Below are 22,374 nucleotides of genomic sequence, written 5' to 3'. Positions count from 1 at the left end.
CGACAGGGATAAATTTATCTTCTCCCGTAATTCATTCAACAGGATTGTCGTGGCATGCAGCATGTACTCACCTGGATGTATGCAAAACATTGCTCATGTTTCACATTTTATACATCACTGATTACTTACCCAATTCAAGTAACTCTTTTGTCTCTGGAGGAATGTTTAAAGCTATCTTTTTCAAAGCCTCGAACGACGAACAGATTTCCATGTTAAAATTGCAATGTCTTTTTACTAATTCTTGGATCACGTGTTGAAGAATATCTCTGGTATATTGCTTCAAACCAATTTTCGCCGGCTCTAAGAATAATTTCCCCAGTGGGACATATTCGTTTTCAGTCTAGAATCCAAAACACAATAATGGGGTTCAGTGCTATTACCATTAATTAAAATTCAACTTTAGGCAGCATTTGATTTCTCACTACGGAATGTACTCTCACCAAACTATTGATCTCTCGAATGAACCCATTAAATTCTTCAATTTTATCGAGACAATCTTGGAAGCTGTGTTCTCCAGCAATAAAAATGGCGATCTCTTCGGGTGTCTGCGGACTATAAACGACTCCGAATTTATTATACAAAGTGTCGACATAAGCATTAACGGGTTCCAATAATATTTGCAGTATTCCTGCCAATTTTTCATGGGAGGCCCGAATAAACCATTCGGGCAAAACCGCAGGAATGGATTGGCTCTCAGTTGTCATACCGAGCCAAGACTCCAACGGGGGCAATGAGACCCCGACCACTTCTAATCTGTGTAGCAGTGCATGAAAACTCGAGGAAAAATCAATGGTACGTGGGAATGCAAACATCTCGTTATTCTCACATTTTAGATCAAACTACAAAAAATTCATTAAAAATTAATGAATAGTTAATAGTCATTATGTTTGTATTACCCAAAATACCAAGATCTTTACCGTCAGTAAAGGGCTAATGGAGGAATCAATCATGACGTCTAGGAAATGATTTATACTCTTGATAACTTTCCGAGTGACCTGATAGGCTAGTAATTTCGTACAGGTGTGAAGAAATGGGCGTAATAAATGATTAGGAATATCATTTAAATATCTCTTAGTCGTCAGGAGTTTTACAATGTAGGCATAGTAGGTATTTGTGACTGCTAACTCCCCTTTCCGAATATCTTCCTGGGCGATATGAAAAAATCTGACAAAATTGACAGATTAAATTGTTTGTTTCACACGTCGCCTTAAATTTAATTTCAATTACTGTTTTAATTTCATTTTACTTGGTTGCTTCAATAAATCCGTTCTTTCTATAACTCGTGAAATCACAGATGAAGTGGGGGAGAAGTGTATGGGACTTTTCAAAAATATTCTTCACCAAATTTTGAGGAGAGAAATATTTTGTTGCCAGACTAATGCGATTTTGAATGAATCTTGGTCGTCGGGGTGTACGACCATCAAACTTAAAGGGCAACTCCTCAGCATCTCGCCAATCAAAACCTATTGATACAACACACTTCATTCCCATCTCGTGCATTACATCCTGATAAAGGCATTTAGTTTCATTCATATAGCGTTCATACAACTCAGGAAATTTTCTCCTCAGTCTCAATGGAATGAGATTCTTTATCTCACGCTCCCAGCTCTGTAAAAAGCTTTCATGGAATATTGAAATGAAATCGTTGGGGAATTACTTCACTAGATTTTATAGGATTACATTTATCGGATAAATTAATACGCACTAGAGTCAGACCGACAACGGGAAGTCTCTCTGCATAATCCTTCATTTTTTCAAAGTAAAAACCCTGTGGAGGAGTGAGGTAGCATTCATGGGCCGTTCGATACTTCTCCACATTTTTCAATTCTTTTATCTTTGTCTGAATCGCCGCTATTTCAAACATCTCTTGGACTTCCCTGGCACGAACCTGAGGATAAGTAATGGGAAGACATGCCCACAGTGTGCACGGATACCTCATAGAGTTAAAATAAAAAATTTGCCATTTATTCCTAAATTGAATTTTGATCCTTAGGTATTATACATTATTGAGATATTTTTTTCGGAAATCCTATTGCCTATGATTTTTATAAATGATTGACGCCATTAAGGACTTTCTACAAATTCACATTACCTTATCAAGATGAAAGTTACGTAGGAATTCATTTTCTCTGAATTCACCGATGAAAGCAGAATCCGGTGGTCTCTCTGTCCTCGGTAACGACGTTTTTCCATAGAGTAGTTTCCTTATCTCGAATGTGTCGGACATGATAATTAAATATTTCCTAGCCTCTGATACCTTTCCAAGCGGAAAACAATTGACTTGTAACAATATTTTTTGCTTCAATCAAATTATTCCGGATAAAATAAGAGAGTAAATAGCTGTGTAGAGATACAAACCCGTTAAATATATCGGGTCTTTACGGGTCGAGCATACAGACCAATCGAAAAACTTGCGGGGCCGGAGATAAACGAAGCTGGGCACTTGAGAAAATTAAGGGTTATGAGTCGAAAAATCACAACAAACGAGTGACTAAATATCATAGCAGTATCATAGATGGAAATTAATTATGGAAGTGAGTGCGAGTAAAATTGTTGATGTCTCATGGAAATTCGGAGGTGAGCATAACCTATTCCACGGTGTCTAGTCCAAAACGACATAATTGTTTATTATGTCAAAGCTGACTACCGACCTGAAACGCAATTATTCATCTAATAGATTTATTGAGATAGAAAATTCTCATGTATTATTGGCTGAATAGATACAATTTTTCAGTGACTGCGACGAGCAGTGAGTCTGATAAGGTCGGCAAAACTTTCCTCCAACTTCGATTGCTTCTCGATGACAAAGGAAAAAAGTCTGATGTATTTACCGAGATGACTCTAAGCCAGTTTTACAAATTCCTTCATGATTTGGAAAAGGCGAAGAATAGTCTAGATCTATTAAGTTGAATTTATTATATAGGATTCAATAAACTTATCATGTTCATACAAAAGTGTTTTTTATTCACAATACAAAATCGAGGGTTTGGCACAGACATAAACGAGTAATTGAAAAAATTTATGAAAATAAGAGAATTAAAATTTAGCTTAGAATAAAAACATTAAATCACAGCTTCTTTACGATAACAAAAGGTTTCGAGATAATTTGATGAATAAATATAGAATAAATTAGTACCAAATGTATATACAAAGTTACTAAAATATTTTTTGTACACTTGGAAAAATCCTGCATACATTAAAATATCACATCACTATTATGTACTACATCCTTTCCAATATCGCAAGGTATTGTCGATAGTGGATAGAAGGTCTCGTCTACTTCGCTCGACTCTGATACAGGCTCAACGCTGAAGTACTCGGTGCTAGTCGACGCTGAAGTATAGAACGTTGAGCCTATCTGAAATATTATAAATCACAGAAAGAAGAAGATTTAGTAATGAAGTCCAACATGACCGTGATAGGATTTTTCCATTTTCATAATCTAAAAAAAATTTAATAAAAGTATTCTATGCAATTTCCTCTTGATCCTGGAAATTCGAATTCTGCAGTTGGATAAGGAAAGGCTGATTTTGTTAATAAATGAATAAACAAGTCGAAAAAGAGGTAGACACATAAGAAACGACGTACGAACGACGAGTCCGAAATTTCATAACAGTAATATTCTTTATTCAAAAATTTTTCAAACACAAAAATAGGAAAATATTACAATATATGCACAGTTATTAATAATTTTTCCAATTATCCAACATTTCGTATTCGCGTTCGAGAACGTCGTAAGCTGATAACAGAGACTCGAAACTCTTTGGGAACTGGAAACGATAAAGGATGAGGAGCAACCACGGATGGTTATTACTTATAGACAACATGAGAAAGGCAAATACAATATGTCCATGACAGTAGTAAAACCGTGTCAATGGACTATGGGCTTGCCTTGTTATGTTTATGTATCACATGATTATTATTTATCGCTTATCATGAAACCTTATTAGATGAAAAATTTTTTCACACTGCTGGACTGATATCGAGACTAATTGCATTTTGTGTGACATCATTAACCAGCACGCGCCGTTGAGAGAGCACAAGTATTTTTTTTGACTTTATCTCTATGTTTTTAACGGTTTTCTTAAAAAATTACCAAACGCGATTAATTGGTATCGTACGTTGAGTAATACAACCTAATAAGGTCATAGGAAAAGTATAAAAATCGACTAATAGAAATACCAACTGTGTCTTAATTCAGTAAATTCAAACCAAATCGTAGTAAAGTAGAAAAAACAGCACAAAAGGTAAGTTTAGAAGGTAATTTCCTCCCTTTCACGGATATTTGTTTAAAAAATATTCGATATTTACCAGTCTTTAAAAATTTTGCCCTCCAAAATGAGCGTAAGTAAAATTACAGGACTTAGAATTCGCGCATTTGAACATAGAGATTCGAGCACACGCTAGTTTGAAACAGATTAGTCATGTGTAGGACAGGATGTTTGAGAGCTCTTAATGGTCTACGTCTTGGAAGAGGACTTGCCATGGTGCCTCTTTGGTTATTGGGCTCAGCTAATGCTAAAGCTGGACTTCTTGTGTCTGATAACGAGTACGGCGAGCTGGGTAGCCTGACTGCGTCGATTTCTGTCATGGACTTGCCTAATTCAGCCTTTTCACGAATTGATTCCAGTACTGGTAAAATGGCACCGAGAAGAGGTCGTTTCGAGGGCTCACCAGACCAGCATTGCTCCATGAGAGTCCAGCATTCGTCATCAAAGTGAGTTAAACGTTCAGGTCTTACACCTAATCCGGACAATAATATCAGCGATCAGTTCAAAAATTTCTTTTCGCAAAAAAGGAGGTATATTTCAAGGAACGAGACGTAAATAAGTTCGGCGGGAAGAAAAATTATTTGTTTACCTCTTCGAACACTCCCCCAGAGCTGCTCCTTGTTCTGAAAATTTTCAAAGGCGTAGGGCATCCTAGTGTGACCTGCACAAATGTACCAAAACAAAATTCCGAAAGCATAAACATCAACACTGCTGTCATAATGTCCGGAAAGCAGTTCTGGCGCCATATGAACAGGAGTTCCGACCACAGAGCCCGACATCATAGCTTCAGTGATACAAAATCCAAGATCAGTCAGCTTTGCTCGATTTTCCATATCCAGAAGCACATTTTTCAGCTTAATATCTCTGTGCACCAGTCCTTGAGAATGGAGATACCGGATGCCCTCAAGAACATCGATAGCGATTTGTATTCTTTCCAGCCAGTTCAGACCAGCCCTTATACCACAGTAAAGATCTCGACTCATCCGATCGGTGATTAACAAAACTGCAGCACCTAGTCCGCATCCCCCACCATAATTATGATCGATTACAGATCCCCTCAGCTTGACAATTCTCTTGTGATCGGGAATAGTCCTAGTGTAATAAAACTCCATGGCAAGATCATTCCAGTGTTTCTCGTCAGGAGGGACAACCGACTTGACAGCACAAGGTCCAGGAGCTCCTCCCCATCCGTCACAAGCAAAAACCACTCCATACTGACCCCTTCCGATTTCCTTTCCCTGATGGGGAATGCCAAATCTGACCATATCACTCATAGAAGTTGACTCCAAAGCCAATTTCGCAAGTCTCGGCGCATGGATCTTCCTGATGGCCACTCTCTGCTCCTCAGTTCTCTCCAGTTTTCCAGAGTAATGATTCTCCAGTGATCTCAGAGCTGCATGAAAGGCATCGTGAGAGGACTTTATTTTATCCCTGAACTGTGTGGAGATAGTTTTCGCTAATCTAGCAGCCGAGAGCGAATTCAGGACATCTACAGTGACCTTCCTCCTCCAGGAGGCATCCAGAGTCGGAGTTGGGGCCCAGGGGAGAGGCATAGCCTTAAACAGCTGCCTGAGCCTCTCCAGAAAGGAATGGACCAACGATGGTGATGAATTATGAAGTTCGACATTGTACGCTGCTGATAAAATCTGGTTCAATGCATCACTGGCGAGGAGATTTCCATCCTGATCGTAACTCTTTTCTAACTCCAGTAAACATCGTTGTAAAGTTCCGAAAAAATTCTCCCGAAGGCAATTGACAGAGGTTACTAATTGTTTAGCGACCTTTTCACTCAATTTACTGAGAACCAACCGTTGCACCTCGCTTGTAGCTGACCTGACAGTGGCATGCCACTCATTTCTCTCCGAATTCTCGGCTGCTAAGGCACTCTGATGCCGATAAGGATCATCGTCGACTTCCTCAACCCCATTTTTCATCTCTTCAATTATATTTTGAATCAATTCGGATAATTCCTCTTGATTTTTACTCACCACACTCATCAGACTAGTATAGAGCTCGTTTTCTTTCTGCTGGGCATATTGGATTCTCCTGGGGGTTATTTGGATTTCCCGAGCCATGTCGAAGGCACTGAGAATGAACTTCCTCAGAGATGTCGTATGTATTTCATTGAGATAATTGCCAGCGTTGACTAAATAGCTTCGGAGGCAGCCTCGAGTGAAATAGAGAACTCGATCGATCTTTGAGTAGGACTCGACGAGGTCTGAGGAGTTGGTGTACTGTCCACCTACTATCCAGTTCATCTGATCTACTTCCTCAGACTCCATTCTAAGGAAGCCAAGGTCTCCAAGTTGATCCAGCCAGGTGTGACCCAGGGAATTCATTTTTTCTAGATTCAACTTTTCGTCTTCTTTGAAGGACTCCGGTGGGGATGAAGGGGCAAAGGCTTCTGACTGACTTTGGAGACGGTGTTGTTCCGATTCGGTGAGGTCTCCATCCACATTGTCGAGAATTGTATTAATGAGGGACGAGACAAAGAGCACGGGAGTGTAAGGATAAGTTTCCTTCAGTTCTCGTAATTCTGCAGTGTTCTCGTCTGTCAAGGGATGATCACTTAAGGCGTAAAGAAAAATCGGGAGGATCCCTAGGGTTCCTTTTGCCAAAGTCTTGACGGCTGTGATGTCAGGAACGACAAAAATCTGGACGTTGTCCTTCAGTACCGGCCTGTTGAGTTTCACATCGAGGATAGTGGGACAGTTTGAGTCCTCATTACCGGATTTGATGAGGTCTTCTTCGGGGAGGACCTTCCAGGTGATTTCGTTTGCCTGGACCCTGTCAACGACCTCGTACTCCAGGCCCAGTGTGAGACTCACGTGCTTGGTGGGACCATATCCGAATTTTAACCACCTCCATTGGCCGTCCATCGAGGGAAGTATCTCAACCGCTAGGAGGTGATTGACAAGCGCTGCTTTGGATTTGCAATCTTGTCCGGATATCACTATTGCTGGATGATTGTCCAGAATGTGGATCAAACGATCTAGCGTTACGGAGGGTAACAATTCCTCGATTATATTCTCTGGAAGGAAAGAGAGTAATACAAGTGCGGAAGTATCCATTTCTCTGAAATTCAGGCATATTTGCCAAAAAATTGGATTGGCATTCAGTAGACTTATCTCGTTTGATAAAGCGGAATGATAAATATGCTGTTGAAGGGCGCGTTTTAATCTCCAAACAAAATATTGAAAGAATTGGGAGAATATGAAGAATTTAGAATTCATGGAGAGATTATATCGTGATGTGTAGATTATTGATGGGAAGTCCAAGCAAATGTCAGTTGCTGGTACAATAATGAAAAGTTCCCCAGGTGCTTAACTAAAAATATAAAATAATTACCATCGGGAAAGAAATTTTCATGATTAATAACATCCAAAGTGCGTTGAGTCTCTTTGAAAATATGTCTCAACTGTTGTCGATTTCTCTGATATCTCCTGAATTCCTGTGGCAGTTTGCTGACCATGTTGACAGTCTTGTTCCTTAAAATCGTTTTCACTCGTATTGCTGGTGCCCTTCATTAACTATGCATCGCCTGAGTGATAAATAAATTACAATTTATGGATTTTCTTCGGTAGGTGATAGCCTAATGTTAAAATCATGAGCGTGAGAAAGTGAGAAATTGAAATAAAGTAGGTTTTCTTGACGTTTTTTGGGAAGTCTCTCCAGAATCCATTAACACATGAAAAGGAGTTCGCACTGACACAAAAATTTCATTGCTGTTGACATGGTTCCGTAACTATTGTCACACTTCATTAATTACGCTTAGAATGGAGCAATCATCAATCGTCGTCTCGTCGTTTTGCCGCTCGACTCTTGAGTTATCAAAAAACACGAGGATAAAAAGACTCGATCGTAAACAAACTAAATGAAGCGAAAAAAGTTGATAAAGTACCTGACCTTCGAACTCAACTGTTGATAATTAACAATTGTCTACTGCATTCATTCAACCCCCAGCCCATTGTCCTCTAGTCAATAACATCAAGGAGTCCGAATAGAAGAAACAATGAAGACCAATAAAATAAAACATGGAGAGAAACACAATCATCACAATCGCACCTAACATTAATCACTATAATCACCGTGATCCACTTATGACGCAAGTATAAATCTTGCCAGCCACATGATTAACCCCCAAATACTCCGACAATTGCAATAACTCTAATCACTATACTCCCAAATATTAATGAAAATGTACGTCAATCGTCAAGCAGTTAACAAAGTCATAATTCACGGAGACAAGCTTATGCAAGTATTCTACGAATTTCTGATGTTCTTTGGACCAAATGTCCCATTAAACAGGCGCCTGATAACAACAATTGATACGTGGCCTTGTCATAATAATCCCGAACCGCTTAACCTCACTTCAATTAAGAATTTCGCTCAGTTGTCTTCACTCAACATTGAATTGATTATCAACTGCAGTTCGCGTGTTAGCCTCTCGTTCAATTAATTGATTGAAAATGGGGATTTGCTGGAAAAGGGGGAGAAACTTTCACTAATTAAATTACCTTGCAGCATCCTCCACAACTCCAGCCAGTTTTGCAAATTATCTAATGATTATTATTGGTCTGCTACTATTTGTTTTGATGTTCCATGCCGCCTAGTTCCTTCTGGAGTCTGCCAAAGGCTCCCCACCATGCGGAACTGGTGTTGCAGCCTGAAAATAATTTGTTGCAATTTCTTGTGCACAAATGAAGTTAAGAGGGGACTCTCAGTCTATCTCCTTGACGATGCTCTGCCATTGTTCATAGACACATAAGTATCTCAAAGTTTTGGCGCCCCAGGCTGGCCGCGATAGCAACAATAAAAAAATCCTCCAATACTTGACGGTTTCACCGGTGTGTGGTTGCCTACAGTGATTTCAAAAATTACACCGACCCATGGAATGACTGCTGAATATTTATGGGGGCGCTGCATTGTGCCAATATGGCCGTCAATAAATGTACACACACGCGCTCACACATGCCCAAATATGCTGGTGTGCCGTTGATGTCTTGCCATTCACTAGCGTCTTCAATTTCGGCCGTTCAATTTGGCGTCCATCTAATGTGATTTCGAGTTGTGCTGAATCGCGCTTTTCAAATTGTTTTGTCAATTAAATATTTAGTAATTCATCAAAACTGGAGTTTTCGAAGATTCGTTTTAGAGAGGTATTGAGGAAATGTGACTAGTGTGATTTAAACAACAGATATTATTCCGCCAATATGCAATTCGTTATACCTCTGAGGAAAGACGACCTTCTGAAACGCCGACCTGGCCAGTATCATGTGAAGGATATTACCTCTGTACATGCCATCACACTCGCATTGGATGGTAATTGGAACAATTATAAGTGAAACTCTTCATTTGTTCACCGAACTTTCATAAACCATAACCTGATTGTGAAATAATTTTCCTTCTCAAAATACTCGTTTGTTTGTTTCATGAATTCTAATTAATATGTCCCCTTCTCCCTCACAGCGACAAGGCCCAGTCTCAGCAATGAAGGTCCAAAATTCATTCTCAAACACTTTGACGATTTCTTCTCAGTTCTTATCCATGGAACCAAACTGGAGAACTTCCAAACAGTTCGTGCTTTCGATAGACTATCAAAGGCCGTAGAGTTCCTCGTAGGTGATATGGAAAAGAATTTCCCTACCGGCGAATCTCGTACAGAGTACCTCTGTATGAATAAGATGTACGCGTACCTTCTCTGCTCGCTGATGTGCTCCTTGGAGGACAAAACGGCAAACCTCGAGATAATCTCCCAGGACACCAGGAAAAAGAAGAAAAACTCCAAAGCGCCAGAAAGGGAAGAGTGGGAGCCTCGTAGAGACAAGACCCTGCTCACCATACACCGTTGGCTGCAACTCCCTCTGCAGAACCTCTGGACACCACCAATTGTCGAAGAAGCATTCGTTCAGCTGATAGCCGATGTTTGCTACAAAATTCTGGAGAACGACAAGGAGAATAAAGGAAAATCCGACGTCAGAACGACAATCTTTCAGATTCTCGGAGTGCTTGTCAAACGATACCTCCACAACATTACCTGTACCATTAAAATTATCCAACTGGTGAAAATGCACGAGTCCTTGGGGTCCTATCTAGCTCAGGGTGTCGTTGAAATGGTTTCTTCAAACAACTGTCCAGGATTCATAGTTGAGCTGGCCAGAGAGATTGAACAGACGAGTCTCGATGATACCTCAGCAAGAAATGTTTCCTCATTTCTGGAGACAATAGCAACAATCAAACCGGAACTGGTCTTTCTCATCCTCAACAACATTACTGATTATCTCTCAAACGACTGCTACTCCATGAGAATCTGCGCGATAAACGTCTTGGGAGTCGTCATATTAAAAGCCCTAACGGGAAATGATTTGCCTAATGAACAAAGAATAAAACGCAACGAGTGTTTCGACCTCCTCGAGTCCCACACAGCAGACATCAATACCTACGTTCGGTCCAAAGTGTTCCAGGTCCTACAGAAATTGTGCTGCGAGAAAGCCATTCCTGTAGAGCGTTTCGCCTCTATAATGAGGAGGACTGTTCAGCATCTAACTGAAAAATCAGCGACTGTTCGTAAACAAGCACTTGTTCTCCTTAGAGTGTTATTAGAGGGCCATCCGTTCAAGACTTTTATCGATAAGCACGAGGTAGAAAAGAAGATAGAAGAGTTCCAGAATAAATATGATAAAATGCAGGAGGACATCGTGGCTGCATCAGGTAGGGGACATGAGGAACGCCTCGAGCTCTGGAAGAAACTGTCCCCAGAGATAGTTAAAGCCATTAAAGATTGTATTGCTGATCAAGACGACGAGAGTTCGGAGAACGAGGACGAGGATGATGAGGAGGACGATCTAGACGAGGATGAGCAATACGAGTACATACGTAGTCTAATTATTCAGAAAAGCTTTCATGCAGCTGTGAAGAAGCTCATCAAGATCATGAGGAAGGAGGACGTAGCAGCTGACATTCTTGAGGATAGCCAGAAAGAACGAGCCTATCTTCACATGATGCTCTTTATTTTTATGGAGTCTTCCTCTTCCAAAGACGATAATGAACAGCAAGAGACCACGGCCGATTTCAGGGATCAAGTAAAGAAGATAATCTCTCTGAAGAAGATTCTAATATTTTTCACGAATGCAAAGATCTTTGCAACTGAAATCGAAAATGCACTGAGTCAAATCAAGTTGTTGCTATGCTCTCCGACAGTTACCGTGGCTGTGGAAGCCTGTACTTTATTGTCAACGGCGGTGAAAATGAAAATTCCAGGGGCAGATGCGGGGATCAGAAGAGCTTTGTCTCAAGTCTTCAGCAGGGAGGAATCAGTTCGAAATAATGTGGCGATTATTTACAGGGACATCTACTTGATGAACAACAATAAGAAGGCGACAATATCTTCGACCGTTGCTGGACTCATAAATCTCTTCAGAGGTCTCGAACCTGGTCAAAGCCCAGCATTAGCTCATCTCATAGCCATTTGGCTTGAAAATAAGGACTTAAATGACGATCACCTTCTCATGATGTGGCATACCTTTGCTAAAAAAATACCCGGAGCAACAACGGAAGACAGTAGATCAGCAATTTCTCTCCTTGCTATGGCAGCTAAGACTCGACCATCCATCATCAGTGGAAACATCAATGTTCTGGTCGAAGTGGGCCTGCAGACTGAAGGTGATCAGGACCTTCTACTTTCTCGAGACTGCTGCCGTGCTCTTCTCACCATCAAGACGATGGACGTATTGGCCCCTCCACTCAGGCATCCGAACGATCACAAAATCTTCATGAACATTTCCATTTTATTGAAGACTAACCCCGAAGCTTTCGATGTGGACGTTTATACCTCGTTTGCTCATGATGCCATCAGCGTTATTTATCATCTTGCTAATCAACCGGAAAAATTGATAAAAGATATTTTGACCGAGCTGAACCGCAAGTTGCGTGAACAAGAAGTCGATTCGTTAGCTTTAGCTAAATTTTTCTACATCCTTGGCCATGCTGCAATGAGACATATGGTCTACCTCGACACAGCAGTTTATAAAGAATTGAAACGCAGGAATACAATATTGCAAGCCAAGAAAGGAAGAAAGGTTGCTCGTTCCAGCAACGTCTCTATCATCTCATCGGCCTCGACATCACTCATTTCATCTGCTAGGAAAGCTAGAAGATCGATTCATAATCGCAAGCACAATGATAACGAATCCATGGTAAGCGAGGACGCTGGTGAGGAGGCATTGGGGGGTGCCACAGCTGATGACGCCGATGCTGAGGCCATTGAAACAGAGTTGGAATCCAATATAATGAATGATGATGGATTTTTCGGTCAGTTCGTTCCTGTCGTTGTCGATGTCTGCCAGTATCCAGAGAAATACAAGTGTAAATATGTTGAGACATTTGGGGTACAGGCGCTCACTAAAATGATGGCCATATCTGCTGAATTCTGTCAACAGCACCTCCAGCTGTTGATTACTATTCTCGAGAGATCTTCATTTCCAGAGATTCGAGGAAATATTCTAGTAGGTCTGGCTGATCTTATGACAAGATTTCCCAATGAAGTTGAGCCCTGGACTGCACATCTTTATGGGAGGCTGAGGGACAAGGAAGTGTCAGTGAGGAGCACTGCCGTCAGGGTACTCTCTAGTCTTGTTAAACGCGAGATGATAAGGGTTAAGGGGCAGATGTCAGAGATGGCTTTGTGCATTGTTGATGAGGATCAGCAGATCAGACTAGATGCCAAGCATTTCTTCAATGACTTGGCTCAGAAGGGGAATGTTCTTTATAATATTCTTCCTGATATCTTATCAAGATTGACTACCACGGACGTGGATATTCCGGAGGATGATCTTCATGAAATTGTTAAGCATATTCTAGGATTACTCTCCAAGGAAAGGGAGACCGACGCGTTGTTAGATAAAATTTTCCAGAGGCTGAAAATGGCGACGACTGACAGACAGTGCAGGGATCTCGCTTATTGCTTGTCGTTGCTGCAATTGGGAAAGAAAGGGATTGCTACGCTCATCAGTAAATTGCCTCTAATCAAGAATAAATTACATATCAGAGAGGTCCAGAAGGCTTTGAAAGACATTGTTGATAGTACCAGAAAAAAAGCAGAGGCCAGGGAAAATTGTGCTCAATTGGAGAGTGAGATTGAAAAGGTATTGAATGATGAGGAAGAGAAGGATAAAGACAGAGATGATGAGGACCGGGAGGTGATGCCACCACCTGCAGTACCATTGAAAAGAACTGTCAGTAAGACCAAGGGCAAGAAAGATAGGAAAAAAAAGACAAGGACTGACGACAGTGATGAGGAAGTGGTGTCTGAGGGTGAGGAAGATGCTGATGATGATGCGGGTACTCAAAGGAATTCGTCCAGTATTCCCAGCAAGGAGAGTCTGAGAAGGAGGACTTCGTCGAGGTCATCGAAGCGAAAAGATTTATCCCCAGATAATGAGGAGACTGAGTCAAGAAGCAAGAAGTTTTCCAACTCGACTCCAGGAACTTCTAAGGTGAAGGTTGAGGGGAGTGGACCCCTCAGACGAAGTTTGAGAAAAAATCGGGAGGATAGTTTCATTGATAATCCTACTCCCAAACGTACAAAAATCGACAGAAAATAGTTTATCTGAATAAAATACTTAGAAGTTCGTAAAAGAAGTTATAAAATATACATTGCAATTTATATTCTTGTGTAAGCTATTGATAAAAAGAATTTTTTATACACTCGTCGAATATATTTCTTTATTATTATTAGTTTTCGTGATTATTATTTATTTATATGAAAACATGATAAGAAGAGTTAATGGGTTTTAAGGCTTATTAATTAGACAGAATATTTTTTCGTAGAAATTTGGGCTAGTGAGACGATATTGAGAGATTTTATTCTAAATCCATTTTTCTGTTCTTACATAAAAAAAATACATATGTGTACATATCAACATAACCTAACTAAACTAACCTCATTGGTCCCAAAGAGTGTGAGTGAAATTTCCCACAATTGAGTTATTGACATAAAAAATTAAAGAATGGGGGTACCACCAGTACAAACGTTAGGGAAAATCATAATTGCAGGCGGATTTGCGATTCCAATATGCGGTTACATCACCAGGTGGTTGATCCAGGACAAAATAAAACAGTCGGCGTCTCACATGGAGGTAATGAAACTTGTGAATGATCATCCGGGAATAAAATCTCGTCTGGGTGAGTCTTATAAAATTGGGAGACTTGATATTGGTGACAATAACGCCTATGGGCAGATAGACAACAAAAAATGGTATACACTGCCAATCAGTGGTCCCAAGGCCCGGGGGAACATCGTCTACTGGGTTACGATCACAAATCCAGCGACCAACGAATTTCACGTGTCGAAGGTTGAAGTGACGGTGGAAGATAAGGCTGATTCTGGGAAGAAGTGGTATTTATTGATCAGAGACACTGAAAAGACAAAAAATACTGTGAACAGCTCAGCAAAATAGTTGTTGAATGAGCATCTCTAGTTAGTTTTTGTTGTGGTTGGACATCGTGGGACAATTGTGGAGATTTCTAAAATCACCGAAACGTTTGGAGAGGAATGTCAGTTACTCCGGGAGGAACCTTGAGCCCTCTTCTTGTGTAACCGAGGCCAGCTTGTAAAATCTGAATTGCTGCCTCTGTAGTCAATTTAACACTTCGCTCATCGCCAATTTCGGGGTTCACCTCAACCAGATCGATCGCATTCAGACGATTCGTTCTGTAAACCTCCTCCATTAGGTGGATTCCCTCTCGTAGAGATAATCCACCCCTCACTGTAATTTATTAAATTTTCGTCATTGCCTCTGACAATATTTTATTGAAGGAGAGCGTTCAAGTTAATAATTAAAGATTAATTTTGGATAATTCTCAATGGTGTTGTGATTTATCAGAAGATATACCTGCTGTTCCTGTACTGGGGGCTTCTAGGGGGTCCAAGGCATCAATGTCAAAGCTGACATGCAAAGATTTCTCGGAGTGAGGATCGATTTTTTTCAGAGCCATGTGAACGACTTCGTGGATTCCTAGAATATTTGATTTCAGTCTTCATATAATGATTCAAAAATTCCAGTCATGGAACTTTCAGAGGAGACAAATGATATTTTAAAAAGATTCAGATAAATTTATGTTTGACTTGAGCATTACTTATAATTTTCTCCAAAATATCGGTTCTCACCGTATCTCTCGACATCTTCCATCCCAAACGCAGTTATCCCAAATTTTTCAATCACCAATCTTTCGTATTTGTCCACTGATCGAAGACCAATGTAAGCTACATTTCTAATCGACAACCTGACAAAAAAAACATCTTGATTTGTGAATTCATCGAAATGGTGGGCTTTTGATCGTGAATTTCGGGTATTTACATAGGCATTTGCCAGTCCATTCCAGGAAGATGAGGCCAATAATCTGATAATTCAGATGTTAGAAGAGCAACTGGCATTCCATGAACATTACCACTATCACTAGTTTTATTAGTATTCAAGTCTGCATGGGCATCTACCCACAGAACTCCAATGTTTCCTTTTGCCTGGAATATTTCATCGTATCTGATTGATTATTCTTTACATAATACATAATAATAAATATCGATTTCTCTTACCTTTACGTGCCCATCGATCGCCCCAATCCCCACACTGTGATCTCCTCCCAAAGTGACAGCCTTCCTACCTTCTTTGATAATATTCTGAATAGCTTGAGATAATTCTCTGGTACAGGCTGCTACTTCCCCTAAGTGGGACATATTGTCTATTCCAGGGAGTGATTCAGGCTCATATTTTATATTTCCATAATCTTTCACGTCCAGACCTGGTAGATATTGCCGGACAATTCATAGTTTCGCCGAGTAACAAAACAAATTTCTTTCAATGAGTATTCAGGAAATTAAGTGACTAGTTTGCCAATCGTATTGAACTATTACCTAAATTTTTTAATTCATCAATAAGACCGGCCCTTCTGATGGCATCGGGCCCCAGCGCGACCCCCTCCTTTCGCTACCAAGTAGAAGAAAAGCAATGAGAAAATATTCATCGACATTTCTATGAAAATTTCCTCACCTCGCTGAATTAATATATAGTATAATTTTGAATGTATGAAATTAAGAGTAATTACCTGGCCTTTCTCAAAGGGCACCCCGACAACACCCACGAAATTCCTCACCCCAATTTTCCTCACAAAATTATTTCTAATGGCACACAACATTTTCACGTTCCAACTGTCACTGGAAACGCTGTAAATACAGTTGAAAATGCCACGAAATTTGACTCACCCCATTATCTTCCATGATCTCTGACCTCTTACTGATAGTAACCCTCCCCTATCTATACAAATACAAATGGATTGCCCTTGGGAATAAGATTAGGGAATGATAGAACGATGTATTTCGTCAATTTTTTAATTGAAAATTTTGAATGGCGATTAATTCTCTCTTATGCATGAATTATTGTTTCATTTTTTACTGGACAAATGATGAAAATTACAAAATGCTGAAAGGTCTTCACTTGGGTCCCAACATCTGTTCTGGTCTAACCCAATCATTGAATTGTTTGTCTGTCAGGCCATTCTTGAGGGCTGATTCTTTGAGCGTTAGCCCTTCCTTATGGGCCTGTTTGGCAATTTTCGCGGCCTGAAAAAAAATTAATAGAAGGAAGTTAATCAGATTAGCATTTTTATGATTATGCATTTCTTTGAAACTAGGGAAACTCGTGTGGAGAAAAATCCATTCCTTCTCATTATCCACACACGAATCTCCACAGTGAAATTGCAATTGAAACCTTGTCATATCCAATATGCGGATTGAGGGCGGTCACCAGCATCAAGCTCTCATTCATAATCTTTTTGATATTCTCGATATTCGGTTGAATTCCACAAACACAATTGTCTGTGAACGATTTAGCAGCATCGCCGATGAGTCTCACAGATCTAAGAGTGTTAGCTACCATCACAGGCTTGAAGACATTGAGCTCGAAGTGCCCATTGCTTCCACCGACAGTGACTGCCACGTGATTGCCCATAACTTGAGCGCAGACCATCGTGATTGCCTCACACTGCGTTGGATTGACTTTCCCAGGCATTATGGAACTTCCAGGCTCATTTTCTGGGAGCGATAGCTCACCGAGACCACATCGAGGACCACTGCCGAGGAATCTTATATCATTAGCAATCTTGAGAGAAGAGAGAAAGAACAACATTTGAGTAAAACCATTGTGGCAGGCTGCCATATGTGACAGCACTGATGTATATATCCATTAAAGAATTGAGTAAGACATGGCAAGTTACTTTCATAAGAGAAACAGCGACAGTATTCAAGGCCCCATGGACCTCTACAATGGCATCATGAGCTGCTAAAGCCTCGAATTTATTTGGGGCGGTGACAAAGGGTAAACCCGTGAGTTGGCCGATTCTAGCGGCTGTTTTTTCCGCAAAGCCTTTCCTCGTGTTGAGGCCAGTTCCCACGGCTGTTCCTCCCAAGGCTAATTGATATAGTCTGGGGAGTGTGTCCTTGACTCTTGCGATTCCATATTCAACCTGTGTGGCGTATGCTGTTGACAATTAAATCAACATACTGTTTTTGGTGAATAATCTTTGATAGAGTTATACTTGACATTAATGGAGACATTTCTTTAATTTATTAACAAGATAAAAAATTTATTATGCAAAGTGTAGGTGAATGATAGGACTGTAAAATAGTTGAAAGGAAGCACTTGGGAACCGTTCCAAAAAATTATTTACCTGAAAATTCTTGACCCAGTGTTAAAGGGACAGCGTCCTGCGTGTGAGTTCTTCCAATTTTGATAATATCGTTCCAGGCTTTGGCCTTCTCATCAAGGGCCGCATGTAGCTTTGTAAGTCCTGGGAGCAGAATTTTGTTTATCTCGAGGGCGACTGCAATGTGCATTGCCGTGGGAAAAGTATCGTTGGACGATTGAGACATATTCACGTGGTCGTTGGGGTGCACCGGGCTTTTGGAGCCCAGCACTCCACCCAAAATTTCAATAGCTCGGTTAGAAATGACTTCGTTGGTATTCATATTCGATTGGGTTCCTGAGCCTGTCTGCCAGATCACCAGGGGAAAATGATCATTGTACAGTTTTCCACTTATCACATCGTCTGCGGCTTTACTTATTGCCTCGGATATCTTTGGGTCCAGACCAAACTCCTTGTTCACTTCGGCTGCTGCCTTTTTCAAAATTCCCATTGCGACGATTACCCCATACTGTGGATGGGTTTTAAGAAATGCAATCAAATCAAAGTTTACCGTTAGAAAACATGTTACCATTCATTCTATTAAAATTCCTGATGCCTAGACTACTATTGAACAAGCTGTGCCAATTGCCTTGGATTGATTTTTTTTTCATAAAAAAATTGTTTTCAAGAATAAAATCCATTCAGTAATTTTACACAATAATTATTGAAGGGCAATTTAATTACCGGCATCCGCTCAAAGCTATCTCCTATCGGGAAATTCATAACAGACCTCAACGTTTGTGCTCCATAGTATTTATCCGCTGGTACTTTTAATTCCCCGAAGGTATCACGTTCAATTCGAAAGCCCTTATCACTTCCCTAGAAATAAAACCGGAGACATGTGAGAAACTTCCGTAATGAAAGTTGAATAAATCACTTTAAATTCACCTGTGCATTTGGACTAGCCATCATCGTCGGTTAACAAACAAGAAATAATTACGTCTTAATCCGCCGGAGGTGAATGAAGAACTGGTGTCTCAATGCTTGAGAGCATAGAGTGAAAGGTTTCGAAGGTGATAAGCAAGAGTGTGATATTAACAATACAAATTCAACACAAACATAGAAGTGAATAATAGAGATTAGATACTGGTAATGAAGTAGTGAGAAGAGATTTAATAAACGAAAAATTTGTGGCATGCAATTTGCATCTCAAGACTGTTGTTTTTTTTGTTTATTCATTAATCATTTGTTTTCATAAGTTTTAATCTTACTTTCCTGTTTTCGAATCTAATTTTAAATAGCAGGGGGATTACGTAAAGGAAATCAAACTGGGATGATTGAACGGAAATTCGTCTGTCAAAAATGAAAAATGTAATAATGTGTGAGAATCAAGTGATGCATATTCTAATTAACTGAATATAAATAATTGGTGTTAGATTTTCTGTTATAATGAAAATATTTTACCTGAGCATAATTACGAACGATCGGGTCGTTTACAGACAGTCTGATAGCTAAGGAGCTTGTTACTTGACTCTGTAATTTTTTAATAATACAGGGAATACCTCGTGATTTAAGTACATTGAGTGCCATCTTTGTTTATTAGGGTTTTTCTCAATTTTATAACGACAATTGAATAAAAAAATTATTTTGGCTCCGTGTACCGGCAGGTTACGTTGACCGGTCGACAAAGACAGTAGACAAAGAGGGCGTGTGGAATATTTTTACTGTCTGCTGGTCTATCAGATTTCCCGAATCCCACCTTAGTATATTGATAACGCACTGCTATATAATTAGCAACAACGTACGATTTTTAAAATAAAATCAAATGAGATAATTAAAAAAAATCATCTACGATAGTTCAAATTCATAGTGAATATTAATCATTTTTGTTTTTTAAAATTAATCATCCGATGGGGAATAATTAAGACACTTCGTATAATTTTCATTTCAATTGTTTAAAAAATTTATTCAATTTGTAAACAGTGATTAGGTTATGAGTAATTCATGGTCAAGTATAACATAACAATCGTCTATTCCATACTGATCGTCAAAAACCACACAAACATAACGATTCACTACACAGATTTTGCAAATCGATAAGTGATAATTTAAAATATGCACGTAACTATTTTAAAGGCACGTGGCGTCGTTGATGATATCGGCCATCATATTTTTGTCTTGGAGAGCTGCACCGAGCTCTTCCTGATCCCATTGAAGATTTACTTTACACAGGCGGGGTTCTTTTTTCCCAGCAATACAAACAACTCCCCGGGTTTCGATCAGAGAACAAATTCCAACAAATTCAGATATGTCGACCGAGAGGATATTTCGTTTTTTACAGACTTTTGTGTATACCTCATGCAGCTGCAATTTGAAAAATTCATTATCAGTAATTTAAGTACAACGAGGATAAAATTTTGTACAGAGTACTCACCTTGCCAACGGTAACGTCTTTATTACGTCCTTTGTTGAGTATTAACATCAGTGAGCACAACAGGAGTTTTTGTTGGAGTGGGAAAGTGTCTTCTTCCTTTTCAATATTTTGAGATCCACCGTAGACTCCATTTAACACAGCCACAACTTCTTTCAGGTCAACAGGCTTCTCCGTACTGGGCGCTACTTTCTTTGGACTCCCTACGTTATTTTCTAAGAACAATAAACAAAATGTCATTATAAAAATGTAATTAAAGACAAAATAAATTATGGAATGCAAAAAAATGCTTACGATTATCAACAGCAGGCTGAAGTACTTGGCTCTTGTGCGACTCAGCAAGTTCCACGACCCTCCTGCTAATATCCAACGCCTTTCTGACATCTCCTGAGATAGCAGCAACCTTTCCGGCCAGCATCTGCATGGCTATTCCCGTGAATATCTCCTCTACCCCGGCCTCTCTCAACCTCTCCGAAATAATTTCCACAATTTGTTGCTTGCTATATGGAGGAAAGTGCATCAGCTTAGGTTTCAATTGACATCTAGCCTGCAGCCTGGGTAGAATCCTGTCGGTGAGATCAAGGGCATTGGCAATGCCAACCAGCAGTATTTTAGACTTTGGTATCGATGGCCATTCGAATATCGAGTACAAAACTGCCTGTCTCCTGCTCTCCAGCTGATCAATCTCATCAAGAACCAGAAGGACCATTTTGTGAGTGGCCACAAGATATTTTTCAATGGCAGTCTTATTATTCTTACCAGATTTGGGTGCCTCAATCCCCAACTCCTGAATTATCTTTCCATAAATCGTTCCCGCTGACTTCATCGTCGTACAATTAATATAAACAGTCTTGAAAGCAGATTTTAATTCAGGTTTCAGCATAATTTTGGATAAACTCGCGGTCTTGCCGGTGCCAGGAGGCCCGGACACGTACAAGCATCCCGATTTATTTCCCTTGACATATTCTTTGATGAATTCCTCGAGCTTGGCAAGCTCTTCCTCCCTCCCGGGAAGGCTTTCAGGGGCTGAACTGTGCAGCGCTTTCCTCGCGTTTTGATATTTCGAGGACACTTGGGGGGTGAAGAGTCTTTTAGGGGTCAATTGATCTTTCCCTGAAGATCTGGAGGGAAGAGCCCCCTCAGGAGAGTCCAAGTTAAGGCGATCCAGAAGGTTCGAGGGCGTTGTTGGGGACAACTTCTTCTGCTTCGGGGGAGTCAAACCACCCTGCTCCCCCGACGAGACTGATGACCTCCTTCTTCTTGGAGTTGTAACTTTTTTCTTGTTGACAGGTGTTTTCCCTCTTGGCATTGTTGCAATGTTCTCGGTGTCTGATTCGGAGTCTGAGGACTCACTGCTGCTGATCGTCATCAGTTTTTTCACTGTCGGAATGTACCTTGTTGTTGGAGTACTCCTTAGGGTTGCGTTGGTGAAGTCCTCTTGGGGTTTATCTTTGGTATTATAAAAGATTTTTTTTCGAATTTGGAACGGCAATTTTCCTTGTACACTCGCCATTTTTCATTCACTTCTCTTATTCACCTGAAGGAAAAATTATCTTGGAGTTTTTAGGAATTTCTGGCGTTGGGGTAGATCCCAGGGAAGATAGCAGGAAGCAATTAGCGATGGGACTCACGTTCTATGGTTAGAAATCCTTGCAGTTGATGCACTAATTCGCTGCAGCACGTGAGAGATAACAGAATTTTGTAGGGAGTTTCAAGAGTAAGGACGCGTTTCACTGATAATAGCAACTTTTATTTAATTTGTCCAGACATATTGTGCTTTACCAGAAACTCATAACAAGGGATATATGACGTGACACTTTAACGCGAAATACGCGGGAGGTAAAGCCTTAGTCCAACTGGGTTTTAAACGCGGGAAAACACGCGTCTGACAATTGCACCGCGCCGGCGCACAACCCATATCACGAGTGTTGGGGCGGTAAATATGAACTCTCCAACTATTTTCTGCTCTGAAAGGGTTCAAAATCTGTTAGGCCC

General features: G+C 40.2%; 6 protein-coding genes across 11 annotated transcripts; 1 reads left to right on the top strand and 5 right to left on the bottom strand.

The window, feature by feature from the left end:
• Positions 1–919: 919 nt before the first annotated feature.
• Positions 920–1,750, bottom strand: LOC135163977 (uncharacterized). Its single transcript, XM_064123884.1, has 2 exons — positions 1,706–1,750; positions 920–1,608 (listed from the first exon to the last, which is right to left on the bottom strand). Exons 1-2 carry the CDS (start codon positions 1,748–1,750, stop codon positions 1,243–1,245), a joined length of 411 nt encoding a protein of 136 aa, XP_063979954.1. The 3' UTR covers positions 920–1,242.
• A 1,187-nt stretch (positions 1,751–2,937) lies between these two features.
• Positions 2,938–8,959, bottom strand: LOC135164058 (dual serine/threonine and tyrosine protein kinase-like). Of its 4 annotated transcripts, XR_010299211.1 has the most exons (5): positions 8,789–8,959; positions 7,620–7,812; positions 4,861–7,302; positions 4,312–4,743; positions 2,938–3,358 (listed from the first exon to the last, which is right to left on the bottom strand). XR_010299211.1 is itself a non-coding variant. In XM_064124069.1 (4 exons), the coding sequence occupies exons 2-4, from the start codon at positions 7,741–7,743 to the stop codon at positions 4,364–4,366; spliced, it is 2,946 nt and encodes a 981-aa protein (XP_063980139.1). In that variant the 5' UTR covers positions 7,744–7,812; positions 8,789–8,958; the 3' UTR covers positions 3,606–4,363. The 4 variants fall into 4 exon arrangements, 3 of the variants coding, with proteins under 3 accessions (XP_063980139.1, XP_063980141.1, XP_063980140.1); XM_064124069.1 differs by lacking the exon at positions 2,938–3,358 and having other exon boundaries at positions 3,606–4,743; positions 8,789–8,958; XM_064124071.1 differs by lacking the exons at positions 2,938–3,358; positions 8,789–8,959 and adding an exon at positions 8,173–8,588 and having other exon boundaries at positions 3,606–4,743.
• Positions 8,960–9,139: 180 nt separating this feature from the next.
• On the top strand, positions 9,140–14,007 carry LOC135164055 (condensin complex subunit 1). The gene is made up of 2 exons (XM_064124060.1): positions 9,140–9,593; positions 9,741–14,007. Exons 1-2 carry the CDS (start codon positions 9,485–9,487, stop codon positions 13,871–13,873), a joined length of 4,242 nt encoding a protein of 1,413 aa, XP_063980130.1. The 5' UTR covers positions 9,140–9,484; the 3' UTR covers positions 13,874–14,007.
• A 123-nt stretch (positions 14,008–14,130) lies between these two features.
• On the bottom strand, positions 14,131–16,593 carry LOC135164076 (arginase, hepatic). Its single transcript, XM_064124106.1, has 7 exons — positions 16,374–16,593; positions 16,183–16,255; positions 15,865–16,070; positions 15,629–15,792; positions 15,439–15,554; positions 15,164–15,286; positions 14,131–15,037 (listed from the first exon to the last, which is right to left on the bottom strand). Exons 1-7 carry the CDS (start codon positions 16,461–16,463, stop codon positions 14,802–14,804), a joined length of 1,008 nt encoding a protein of 335 aa, XP_063980176.1. The 5' UTR covers positions 16,464–16,593; the 3' UTR covers positions 14,131–14,801.
• Positions 16,594–16,640: 47 nt separating this feature from the next.
• Positions 16,641–19,656, bottom strand: LOC135164067 (fumarate hydratase, mitochondrial-like). 2 transcript variants are annotated; one of them, XM_064124091.1, is made up of 6 exons: positions 19,413–19,656; positions 18,693–18,827; positions 17,994–18,477; positions 17,541–17,803; positions 17,036–17,425; positions 16,641–16,887 (listed from the first exon to the last, which is right to left on the bottom strand). In XM_064124091.1, the coding sequence occupies exons 1-6, from the start codon at positions 19,536–19,538 to the stop codon at positions 16,759–16,761; spliced, it is 1,527 nt and encodes a 508-aa protein (XP_063980161.1). In that variant the 5' UTR covers positions 19,539–19,656; the 3' UTR covers positions 16,641–16,758. The 2 variants fall into 2 exon arrangements, with proteins under 2 accessions (XP_063980161.1, XP_063980162.1); XM_064124092.1 differs by lacking the exon at positions 19,413–19,656 and adding an exon at positions 18,897–19,159.
• Positions 19,657–19,887: 231 nt separating this feature from the next.
• LOC135164065 (cell division control protein 6 homolog) lies at positions 19,888–22,306 on the bottom strand. 2 transcript variants are annotated; one of them, XM_064124089.1, is made up of 4 exons: positions 22,011–22,306; positions 20,674–21,916; positions 20,383–20,594; positions 19,888–20,312 (listed from the first exon to the last, which is right to left on the bottom strand). In XM_064124089.1, the coding sequence occupies exons 2-4, from the start codon at positions 21,890–21,892 to the stop codon at positions 20,079–20,081; spliced, it is 1,665 nt and encodes a 554-aa protein (XP_063980159.1). In that variant the 5' UTR covers positions 21,893–21,916; positions 22,011–22,306; the 3' UTR covers positions 19,888–20,078. The 2 variants fall into 2 exon arrangements, with proteins under 2 accessions (XP_063980159.1, XP_063980158.1); XM_064124088.1 differs by having other exon boundaries at positions 20,674–22,305.
• Between the last annotated feature and the right edge of the window lie 68 nt (positions 22,307–22,374).

The sequence above is a fragment of the Diachasmimorpha longicaudata genome, chromosome 6, assembly GCF_034640455.1.
Source record: "Diachasmimorpha longicaudata isolate KC_UGA_2023 chromosome 6, iyDiaLong2, whole genome shotgun sequence".
Lineage (NCBI taxonomy): Eukaryota > Metazoa > Arthropoda > Insecta > Hymenoptera > Braconidae > Diachasmimorpha > Diachasmimorpha longicaudata.
This window is presented reverse-complemented; position numbering and strand designations above follow the sequence as displayed.